Below are 12860 nucleotides of genomic sequence, written 5' to 3' on the forward strand. Positions count from 1 at the left end.
AGAAAAAGCATTTTTTTTTGCCAAAACTGTGGCTATTTTATAACATTTTTATAATATAAATTCAATTTTTCATTTGTTTTTGCTTGTCGATTTGTTTGGTTTTTTTTAAACTCACCACGTCCCATGAGGAAAGTTATTTCTGAGGAACCATTAATTTCATGAGAAATGCCCTCATAAGAATAATTCATAAGAATTAAAGCCTCTGTTCAGTAAGTCAGCTTTGAAGTACCTATTGACCAAAGTAATTTATAACTACTTTTAATTTTTCATCTTTTTCAATGTATTTTTATTTCTCCAAACCATAATTTTTTTATTCTGCAAGTAGGTTCCAAAAGAAACACTAAGACAACACACTGTGGTGCCCTTCTTTAAAAGGCTTCTTAAAGACAAGAAATCCAGGGAAAAAGCAAAACAATAAAAAACACGGAGTTTTTCTAACAGAAACAAAACAAAACACATAACTTTTAAGTAATTTTGATTTCAGATATTGGTTAATATCATGCTCCTAGAGTAAGGAGAGTGGGCACTTAAAATTTTTAGACATCTATTTTTCGTAACTTTGATAACTCTCTAGTGTTATGTCTGGTACAACTTTTAGCCTGAAACTTCTGGTACTTTACTTTTCCATTCTAATTCCTTTCTGAAATTCCTTTAATTTTCTTTTCTGAATTAGACTTCATTCTAGAGATTTTTCCAGTTGAAGTCTCAAGGCATTTTCAGCTTTTGTTGGGTTTCAAAAGAGATTGTCTATTATCCCTTGTTATTTCCTTATTTAGGAAAGACATGCTATAATTACTTTTATATAAAAGTTGAAATTCTAAATAAAAAGGGAACAGATTAAATATCACAGGGAATTGTAGAAGAGTCATATTATTTTTAAAGGGAAAAATAAACTGTTTGGAGATATTCAATGCAGCTGTCCATACACATACATATACCTACATACTGTGCCACAAGGTCTTTGTAGGGATATTTTTAAGTAATGTCTTCAGAAAACAAGTTTCTGTCATATATTGAATCCTAAATCTCTACAACAACTAAATTAATTTAAAACAAACTCACACTGTAAAAGACTGCAATGGAAAAAGATGTCTAGACCAATGCTTATGCAGAAGAAATACTGGGGAAAACCATGTTGAAACTGTGAGGATCATCTGAAAAGCTCCTCTGTTTATCTTTTGTTAAAAAGCATCTCAGATGAAACACATTTGATGGGTTATAATTACAGTTAATTAGACTGAAGCATTCTGATGGAAATATCCTGTGAACTATCATTTCTATAAAGAGAGAACCACAGGGCATTTATTATTACAGGATTAGTGACCTTCAATAGCAACCTTCAATAGTAAACTTCAATCTAGTGCCTGCAACACAGAGTAAAATTTTAGTAACTTCACTTCTACAAGATTCCTCCTGGATGATGTTGTCAGAGCAGCTGGACACCATCCAAAAGAGTGGACTATGGAAAATAACATTGTTTTACCCCTCTGATCAAATAGGAAAAGCAATTCTAGTTTTGATCCTGATGACAGGTCAATTAAAAGTTTATAATATTCATAAGATGCAGAAATAATATTCATAGTCTTCATAAAGCTATTAGCTGCAATTTGTCCCATCTCATGTTCTTTCACAAGTAAAGGTATTGTTTGGAAAAATATTTGTATGAATAATACACAGATACATTTCACAAAATGGAGGAAACTTTCTGCTCTTTTTTTAAAATTTCTTTTGGAAAAGAGTAAAATCTGGTATTTGATAGAACGTCCTGTACCAGGCACATCCCCCTGAAATTACTGTGGAAGTCTCTAGGTAAGTGCATGAGGCTTTGGATGCAGTTTCTGTTTATTTTTCAGCATGCCTACAAATTCCAGACTGCATGGCTACCTTTCTACTCTGAGGAAGAGGAATGTGCTTTAAGCAGAACTGTCATGGTTTGAGATAGCCCCAAAATCCAATACCCTAGCTCCATTCACCTCCCACATCTCAACCCAATGTGAGATGGGTTTTTCCAGACAAAACACAACCAGACTCAGAATGGGGGAAAGGGAATATATTACAATGACTGTACAAATAAACATCATAATACATTATACACATGATCCCAACTATCTCTACCATGACATATGTATTTACAAGGGATCAGATCTCCTCTCCCCTCCAAATAAAAGTCCAGGAGGGAAAGAAGGACAGATCCCTTCCAGTCCCAAGCAGGAGTCTCTTCTAAGGCAGCAGGTCTCCTTATCTCATGCATGCAGCAGTAACTGGATTGTTGTAGCTGGATCTCTGTTCAATACACACAAGGGGGTCTCCAAGCCCCTTGGCCCGTCGTCTCCAAAATGAGGGTCTTTCTCTTCCGTGGACTGCGTAGCAGGGACAAGCTCGCGTCACCACGTCATACCACGAAGCTCAGGGGTCTTCGTGGCAGTCCCTTTCCTCAGGGGATTCAAATTCCCCTTTGCAGAGCTCCGTGCTCTGTCTCAAGGCAGCGGGGGGGCGAAGCCCTCCTCCACATTCCTTTCCGTCCCAGTCCAGCTTCCCAGGACGCTCTGAGCTTCTCAGCTCTTCTCTCTCTCTCTCTCTCTGGTGCTGCATGTCCAAAACTGCTCTCCAAAATAGGAGTCCATCTCCCTCTTTTTCTCAGAGGGATCAAAGGAGTTTGGGGGGATCTGGTATCAGTTCTTACCCCCAGAACTCTGTAACTCTGCTGCAGGCTCTCTTCTCCTCGGCTCTCCTTCCAGGAGTTCTTTCTCTGGTGCTGCATGTTGTTCCTGCTGCTCCTCTGGTTCAGGTCTTATCAGTTGGCTTTTAGCCATAACCTCTGGACGCTACCACTGTTTCTGCTCTGTCTCTGCTCACTCACGATGGAAAACATCTCCCAGCTCTCAACTACAGGCACCTAGCCCAGTTTTATGCTGTTCCAGGTCTCTGCAGCTCCCCAGCCTGGGGCTGGGAGGCCCCAGAGGCCCCGAGGGGCTCCGGGCCCCTTTCCTCGTGGCTCCTACAACATGGCCACCTCACCTACTACCCAAACTACAACTCTTCTCTTCCATTTGCTTGTGGTATGTTTACATTTCTGGAGGAGCGCCCATTGGACAGAACTTCAAAACTTCCAGGGGTTTCCACCCCTTGGGGGTTACCACTTTTCTTAGCCTCTGGGGGGAAAACAAGATTCAAACCACTCCACAGTTTTGTAAATGTCAATACAAACGGAGAAATAAGTTGTGTTAAAACAATTCTGTAAGAATGCACTGATCTGTTACTTTCAATTCAGCAACATCTAATAGCAAAATCAATAGAAACTATAAATTATTAAGCATCTGAAGAGCTAGTACTGTTTCTAAAATTTTAAGACAGAAATTAATATTAGATTGTACTTTATTCATAGATTTATCTCCTAGAATAGATGATTTCTGTAGTGGAATCCAAGTGGTTGTCTTAAGAATTCCACTTCCCTCCATTTACCCATTTTCATCTGATCTGTCTGGTTAGCTTGGCCAGCTCACAGTTATGGGCTTTCAGGAAAAACATCACTGATGTTCAAAATGCAGAGACGGAGGCCATGCCTTCGTGAGATGATCCACTAATCACAAGAGAAATGATGGCTTTACAACACACAACCATAGCAACTCTATCTCTAAGAAGCATGTGCATTTAAACCACCTCCATAAATGGAAAAAGGTTGGGTTTTTTGCTCTTTCCTGTGTAAAAACATCTCCTTTTTTGACTGGCACTTCTATTGAATGGCTGCAATAGGTTTCTACTCAGATATTTTCCATAGAAATTTCAAGACTGACAGATCTCTCAAGAAATGTATAGTTGAAAGCTGATGCTCAGAAATTATAGTATGTGGTCCATGTGGTTGTGTTAGAGCTCCGCAGTTCTTCCCCAAATTCTCCCTTTCCCGGTTTCACAGTGGTTTTTTTCTCATCTCAGTCATGGTTCCTGCTCATTCCTCTGCTACACTCGTGTTAAATGCTCTCTTTTGCTTCTTTCTGTATTCAGTGCTAATCTTCACTATTCTCTCTCTCATATTCTATTCTTCACTTTGCTCTCTGTCCTTTCATTTATTATTCTCTGCTCTACCCTAATTATTTATATTGCTCCCCCATTGTAGGTTAGCATGTAAACAGTGTTCAATCCTTCCTTACCATCTTCATCTCCTCATTCACTTATCTCACTTTTTCTCTTTTGGCCCTCTGGAGGCCTTTCCTTCTTTTAACAAGCCACTGTAAAGTGATTCCCATTTATTTGATGTTTTAGCTCACTGAGTTTGTACAACTCAATGCTGTTTCAAAAACGTTAAGCTGCTCAGTGGCATTCTTCTTTGGTGCATTGTCTTCTTTTTTCCTTTAAATACTCCCCAGCTAATGGATTGCCAATTAATTAGAAATAGTAAATCTTCACTCTAGAATAAACGTTACATGTTTGTGAGTCTTGAGGAGCTCCTAAATTAATTTTTATGGCTTTGATGGTAACCATTCCCACTCCTTGGCAGCTTGTCAATGGAAATAAAAGTTCTCTGAGCAGATACCCAAGCCATCATTTGGAGAATGTTTTCTTTGACCAGGATGTTCCTGCATATGCTGTCCTTCCCCTCTCTCACTACTTTTTTCCCTATTATCTTTTAAGGATGTCAGTTTTGAGGGGTCATGCAGATGGCTGAGTTTCGCCAGGATAAAGACAGGTGAAAAACTAACACTAGAAAATAAAACAAAAATGCCAAACAAAAAAACCCAACCCACCAACCAATCAAACAAAAAAAAACCCCACAAGCAAAACAAAAAAAAAAACCTGTTTTTTTTTTTTTTTTTAACGCCTGATTGCCTTTGACCTGTTCTGTTGTCTGAAGCCCAGTGAATATGCCATCTTAACCAAAGAAGAGATGAAAACGAAGGAAGTTGAGAAGATTTTTAATTGCTAGTGGAGGAGAATATCTCCTGCTCTTCTCAAATTGAGGGGAAAAAAGACAAAAGGAAGGGGGACCAGACAGAAGAAGAAAGACCCCAAATCTGATATGTCTATTTAGCATGTTATACATGAAGTAAACCTGTTTAAAATGGTTTATGAGAAAGAAGCTTCTCCAAAAATGTTTACTGCGAGCCAGATGTAATATAAATTATTCATACCTGATGAGGTTGGTTCCTCTTCAATTGAGGCTATACAAAAAGGCATCAGGGATGGAAAGGGTGGTAGGGACAAGGAAGGGGAAGGGAAGAGACAGGAAGAAAAGAGAGACAGAGAGAAATACAAATGAAGAAACCATATAGTCCTAATTGTTATATTATTTACGTTTTCTTAATATAAGTAGGTATCATGAAAAACTTTATTCTCTCCATTGCACACCCCTTCTATTCCCTTCAGGTCCTTGGCAACCACGATGGGGTGGTGACAGCAATGAATTACTGATTCTGAAATTGAGTAGTTAGGGAGCAAAAGTGGTAGTTTTGGGGTGTGGTGTGTGTGTGTCAGGGACACAGTTACCCACTGGACTCTCCATTTCAGTTGTCTGGGGAAAGTGATAAAAATCCATATCTTCACCTTTCCCTTTTATGAATAGATAACTATCTATAACCAGCACATTCAAAAGGAGGGAACAAGCATGTTCACAGTAAAACTGCATTTTAAAAGTAGGTCAGTGACCAGAGTTCTTTTCCTTCCTGTAGTCAGGATGTTTTGTGTACACATGCATCACAAAAACATTCTTTTCACAGTCTTGCAAATTTCTCTGTGACAGCAAAAGCCACGTTCAAGTGTTTCTCACTTGGATACTGTAAGAGAACCTGGAGGTGAGAGAACTCTCCATAGATAAGATATAGAGGCCCCCTTGAGATATTAAACACATGTATCCATACTTTTATATTTTTCTCTTTTAACAAACACCTTCTACCAGTGGCAATGGAAGCTCCTTCTGCTTGATTTCTTGCAGAATCAGTTCAAACAATACTCCCACAGCCATGACAAACACTGACCCACCCTGACAGCCCTCAACTTGCACTTGGCACAGATAAAGATTTCAAACATTTTCTCAAAGACCAGCACAATGCTTGGTAAACTCATTTATTTTCCTTCACTATCACTCCCATTTATTGTGCAGGGAGGAACCAGGACAGGATCAGGAAGACGTTCCCTCTTTTTAGTGAAAATTTGTCAACTGTGTTTGAGACCAGCAATAAATCTTGGTTAATTCAGTACAATATTCTATATATGCAACTGTATGAGGTGACTAACACTGAACACATCAGTTATTCCTTATGCAGAGTAGCATGGTGTCCTTTTGTGGACTGTCAAGTCTAATCAAGACAAAATCATGAATTACTGTCTAAAGCACCAGCCAAGTATCTTGTCTCTAGCTGAGATAAATAGGTGATTTTTATTTCTAAAGCTTGGTGTTCAGATAAACCATGAAGAAGGGTACACAACAACACAACATTATGAAGTACATAATCTAAAATGACCTAAACAGGACACTTAGCTAAGCCTTCGCTTTTGTAACTCCTTATTTAATGTTTGAATGTGTATTAGGAAACTAGATTAATCCATTATGCAGTGTATGTAAAGATCGCATTAAGCTTTCAGTAAGTTTTTTTTTTACTGTGTAACTGCTGAATTTAAGTAAAATCTGTATGTGGTAGTAGAATTTCAAGACAATTCAAGAAAGAAGGAAAAACACTATCCTACTGTTTTTAAATAGAACCAATCAGATAATCTTTAATTCAACAACATGACAGCTAATTACAGAGACACAGAACAAACAAACAAAAAACCCCCACACCTGAATATTTGACTCTCAGAACAACAGAATCTGAAGTAAATAAATAACAGAATTTGATTGCAGCCAAATCCCTTCCTGTGGTTCCTCAGATTAGTCTCGGCCATGCTGTTCCTCTTGGCAGGAGGAAAGAGTGACCAAGTTCCTTCTCTGTGTTCCGGGGCAAAAAGGCCTTTATTTGAAAGTCCCACGGCTTATATCGTCTCGGGGGGAGGACTAGAAGGAGGAACGTGATTGGGCTATGGTCCAGGGGAAAGGGATTGACTTGAGGGCTTCACTAACCAATAGGGGAAACAGAAGGACCGAGGTCCCATAATAAGTTCAGGATTGGGGAGACGGCCAATCCTGTTTGAGCAGAAGCAGGGCTGTCTGTGTTTGGGGAGGGGAGACAATATGGTTCCAAGTGGAGGAGGGGGCCACGCAGACTGGGGAAATACATAACTCAGGGAAAGACCGTACAATAAAACACAAGTAGTGGTTGTTTTTCTGCTTTGCTCAGTCCCAGGGAGCTGCCACTGTGATAGACCCGTTTCTAAAGCCACTCTTTCCAGGTTTCGTAATCCTGGCATTCACCCACAAATAAACAAACTACAAACTAACTAAATAAAGTAGGTTGTAATTTGTCAAGGTGCCACTGGAAGGGAGGACTACACAAACAGAACAGAACAGAACATGAAAGTTGGAAGTTCCATTATTAAATTTTACAAATGCCCCAAATCTGTATTAGCTGCAAGCTCTACTGCTGCTTGAACAGCAAGTAATTCAAACTACTAGAGACTGTGTATTAAAACTGGTTAAACAAAACTGCCTAATTATACAAAGAATATTCATTCCAGGAACCATTTTCTTCAGACCGCTATTTGAATAATATTCTTAGACTTAATTTTCGGGATGAAAACCAGCATTAGCAATTCAAAGCTGAATTCTGTTACTACTGTGACGGTTGTTTCAAAGGGACCACTCTGCAATTAGGTACATATCTAAATAAAACAGTATAGCTGAATCTCAGCTGAATAAATTGCTCAGATGCCAAGGCAGCTAAGCAAATAATGTCACTTTTCTGTTTATTTAATTAATATTGGCTATTTGATTGTTGGTTTGAGGTCTTTCAGGAATAGGTTATGTTCTTTTCTTGTCTGAGCTGCTGAGAACTGCTTTTGCAAAAGCCCTAGCTCTCTTGTCAATACCGTATTTCTTAACTCTAGACAGAAAATAAATATGGATATCAAAACCAGATATGAAAATGTAGTTATGAACTTGTTCATACTTCATTCAAACTTTTATAAAAAATCAAATTAACTTAATCTCTTGCTTTATGTGGCAGGATATTTTCACCTCCCATAGCTTTAGAAAACATGTTTAAAAAACAGCCTTCAGAAAGCTATTGAATGCTCAGAGAATACACTGCTTTTGTTATATCATACCAGCTCAAATGCAATGTCAGCACTTTGTTTTCCATTCGTTAAGGAAATATATTAAACTACCACACCAAAAATTTCCTACACATCATTACCTTTTTTTTCCATCAGCAGTGATTTAAAGCATTAAGTTACTTTTAAAAGCTATTCATCTTTATAGTAATTATCTGTATTTTACTTTTCACTTGTTCTAGAGGAATGGAGAGGAAGTAAGTTGGAACTACCTTGAGCAAGTGGGATGGCACGGGGTAGTGATTCACTCTGGTGGGTGGTGGATCCCCATCAGCCTGGTGTTTTCCTCTTGACCTCAGAGAGGTGAGATTCACACAGAGTAGCCACTTATTTAACAAAAAAGTGCCCCAAACAGTCACAGGCATCCCCAAGTCTCATAACAGCACTGTGTGACCTTAAAATGTAAACTTCTCTGAAGCTTTAACGCATTTTTGACAGCATATTTCTTCCCCTTTTAATGCATCACTGACAAAATATAATAAGACATATGGCAGCAGAAACATTAGATTTTATCTTCTTAGGGAAAATCTGATGATCACTTGGGAAAAGCTGATCTTTTTTTCCTTAGAGGTGAATAATACTGCATGACATTAGTGAGAGGAAAAAAGCCATGAAGACACGGGTAAGTTTGCAAAGCCTATACCAGGACACATATCACCCAACATTATCTTAAGAGATATAATACAGGAAAGCAATGCTTGAGTAGTATCTGAATATCTATACCAGATTCCTGATTATTTCTCTTACTGTGGTAGAAGCCTTGATGGGCCTGGGAAAAAAAAAAAAAATAAAAATTGAAGCATTAATAACAGCCTCCCGTACTATGTTGTATCTTATGACATATTACATTAGTTTTGTATTATATTGAAGCTTATGTTAATTTTATATTATTGTGAAATATGTTTGCCTTTAGCATTCAAATAAAATGTAAGTGTCATATATAAAAGAATAAACTTAGATGTATGGCATTATCTCTATGGGAAAGTCTATGCAAGAGCTCTATAATATTACCCAAATAAACAGCAAGATCCAAGAACAAATAACATTTTTCTGAATGTGACATCGAAAATGAATTATATGCTGTTCATCATCAAATCTCAGGATCTCAGGGGGCCTGCAATGCCAGGAAGACTAACTTGATTGACTTCCTAAAGACCCAACATCAGTCATTAAGGGTGTGATTTTAATGCTACAGATGTTTCATTGAAAATATGTGTTTAACAAGACTGTCTCTTCACTTGCTCCCCATTTGACAACCTACAGAATTCAGAGGGCCTTGGAACAGGGTTGCTGCCTTCTGTCTTCAGCAGGCCAGGTTGTGTTTGCAATTATTCTTGAGAAACAAAATAAAACAAAACAAAAAATACACACAAAAGTCCCCAAAAAATAGACCAAAAAACCCCAACCCAACCCAACCCAAACCCAAAAACCTGTCATAAGTTTGATGTTGGAATTTTTTCCCAGAGTTGCCCCCTCTCCCCTCAGTCTGTTTCTTCCAGGATGGGGGGAGTTAGGAGAGGGGTCGCCTCCTTTTTTTCCCCGAGGGGAAGTTTGGGGATTTTTTTCCTTTTCCCTGCCGTGGAGGGAAAAGGAAATCGTGGAGATCGACTGAGAGAGAGAGAGAGAGACACACGAAGATGCATCTCAGAGCAAGGTAACCTTCCCCTGGGGCTGCATTAACAGAGTTGCCTGAGGTGAAACTGAGCCTGTTGGAAGAAGAACCCTTTCCATGCTGGTTGCTCACGTGGTTGCAAGCAGCTGTTGAGCTTCCCAGGACAATTTACCCTCAGCCCCCAGGTTTGCTGTGGGCTTCTTTCCTCTCTGGGCAATTAGGACTTTGTTTTGTTTCTTTTGAAAGTTTTGGTTGCACCATTTGTTGTTTATTCGAGTTTGTTAATAAAGAGATGTTCTCTTCCTTTTCCACGCTTTAACTTGAAGCCACTTAATTTCAAAGTTGTAATCATGTTAAACTTAGACAAAACCTAAATGACAAAACAACAAAACCAAATAAATAAAAACAAAACAAGAAGAACACACCAGGAACTGCTCTAATGCATGTGAGAGATAACTCACTATGAACTGATAAAACTCTGCCTGGGTGACAGATGTTATATGTAAAACACGTATATTAATTAAGAAATCCTAATTAGGCCTGTGGAACTTAGTAGAGGAATTGTATCACTCTTCATGGGTTTATGTCAACTCAAAGCTTATGAAAAACTTACTCTTTCTTCATTGTTTTATTTCAAAAAATAAAATTTTTAATAAGAAGTGGGTATCTGAGCAAAACTTCAGGTATTATTAAAATCTAGAATACTAGTATATTAAAATGACAGTGTTAGAAAAGCCAATAAGGGATTCTAATTAATTCTCATTAGTCTTCGTTTTCTTCTAAGCATCGGGACCCTGTGCTGAATGAGGACATGTTTAAACATGAAATAAAAGGTTTATTTAGGTGAAAGTTTGCATTTTGCAGAATACAATATTAGATAATGATTTTTTTTTTGTAAGTGCGTTTACACCCCTGTAGAACAAGGCAGTCAGTGGAGTGGTCCCCTGAGCCTACTATTTGGTAGGATGGCCTTCTTAAGGAAAAGAGTGTAAAAAAATATTTAGCTTTAAAGCAATTCCTGAGTTCTTAGTCAGATGCAGTTCTTACCAAGGATTCATGTGTTGCCAAAGGCATGACAGTACTAAAAGTTGTAATTCTGAAGCAAGAAATAGTCTGCCATGACTTGAAATATCACACTTTTACACAGACTCACACACACATGCTGTCATACCCAGTTTTGAGAAGATGTGAATGTCACAAAAGAGAGGAGAGTGTAATGAGAAAGTGTCCTAGAACTTTTACACCCCAAAATGAGTGTACTCAGATAGCTGAATGAATAAGACTATAAATCAGTGTACAGTAATCTTTGTTTCTTTAAATGCCGAAGAATATTCTCCATCAATCAAATGCATGGTCTTAAAATTAAATCCTAAAAAAGGCAATAAAATATACTTATGGAAGTAGGTACCTGCTAGTGTCTGTTACACTTATGGATATGAAAACCTACCTGAGATATACCCTTAGTTATACATAGAAAGCTTTACCTTTCAAGTCAATCAATTTTATATTTTCACATTTCAATCAGTTGCCTGAAGCTTTTTCTCTTGATTGTTTTTGTGTATTTTAGGGAAAATTTTACTAGCTATTCTTATTTGAATGGAGAATTTTAAAGTAACATCATATACCACACTGCAAAGTAATAATGATGATAATATTTTTTTTTATTTTGTGGATATTCTCCCACTTGGGAAAAAAATACCGTAAAATCCCCACTCAGATGCTCACAGAGTGTTTGAGTCTGGTTATGGACTGGTGGTAGACTCTGGATTAGCTCTCTCACTGCAGACTTGATCTGTACCCAAGTGCTTACTACCACACCACTTGATCTTCTTCAATATCCAACGTCCAACAGTATAAGTTAAGACTTAAAAGACAATAAAAAAATGCTCAAAGTGGATCAGAAAATTACAGTTAAATAAACCTGCAGCCCTTAACACCAGATGCCAGCTTTAATGCCTGAACTTTCTGTGACACTATTTGTTCTTATTTCACCCCAGAATGATTTCAACCATCTGTCCTGCCGCCGACGAATTGCACCTAGACTGCCCATCTTGCCTCATGGGAATACATAACTGAGAAGTTCAGTAAACACACAGGATTTCAAATATTAAGATTTCAGGATAAATATGTATCCTGCAACTTTCAGTGATTTCAGGGATTTTGTCAAACTCTCTAATTTGCCAGTTGTAAAGATCGTTCTGCCATCCTTTCTGGGGAATGAAGCTATATAAACCAACTAGAAGGCCACAACTTTATCACAGAATCCTTAAGACTGGGAAAGACCTCTAAGATCATTGAGTCATGATACGAAAAGCCTTTAGATTGCAACCGGACAAAATGGAAAGTACTTAATAGTCACTGTTTCATAGAAAATACAGCATAATAAATAAAACTGCATAGAATCAAGGACATACAGTTCTCAGTGCAAATGACTCACTTCATTCACAGGTCCTACAAAGGAATTAACTTCTTTTTTTTTCCCTAAATCCAAATCTGTAGTACTCTGTTCAGCATGACTGAGGGCCTGCATTCTGCTTTACCAAGGTGATTTCCATGAAACACAACATTCATCATGGGAAACTTCAACTTTAAATTACATATTGTGTCAAGAGGAGAATTCAAAAGAGCAGATGGCAGATAAAATGAGAGACATGGTGTCTAAGGAGTCCCATGCAGGGAGACATAATGCTCTGATGCAGTGTGTGTTTTTAATAATTTTTTTGGTGACTTCAGGAATGAAAAAAATACCCCACCATAAAAGTACAGGGCATGAACACAGACGTGGCAAAGAGAAGACTTGAGTCCTGGTGTAAGAAATGCAAAGCAGATATTTTCAAATTAATAACAGTATTTTCATTTCTAAGGTAAAGTTTGGGGACTGGAATACATTTGAGGAATAACAGACACACCAGTATTCACTTCAAATTCTTTTAATTGGACAGAAACAAAAGGAGAGCCTATGACCTTTGCATCTAATACTGGTTTTATATTTAACTCCAGTACAGTCACAATAAATACCTAAATACATCTGAATCCATTATTGCTTAGT

General features: G+C 37.9%; 1 protein-coding gene across 3 annotated transcripts in view; it reads right to left on the reverse strand.

The window, feature by feature from the left end:
• The window catches only part of EDIL3 (EGF like repeats and discoidin domains 3), a 223540-nt gene that overhangs the window by 128949 nt on the left and 81731 nt on the right, over positions 1 to 12860 (reverse strand). For 2 of the 3 annotated variants that reach the window (XM_027635017.1, XM_027635016.1), the window contains exon 3: positions 5127 to 5156. The exons of the other annotated variant lie outside the window; for it this stretch is intronic. In XM_027635017.1, the coding sequence (XP_027490818.1) occupies positions 5127 to 5156 (30 nt within the window). The remainder of the gene's footprint in view (positions 1 to 5126; positions 5157 to 12860) is intronic. 3 annotated transcript variants of the gene reach the window in all.

The sequence above is a fragment of the Corapipo altera genome, unplaced genomic scaffold, assembly GCF_003945725.1.
Source record: "Corapipo altera isolate COAL_440 unplaced genomic scaffold, ASM394572v1 61411, whole genome shotgun sequence".
NCBI lineage: Eukaryota > Metazoa > Chordata > Aves > Passeriformes > Pipridae > Corapipo > Corapipo altera.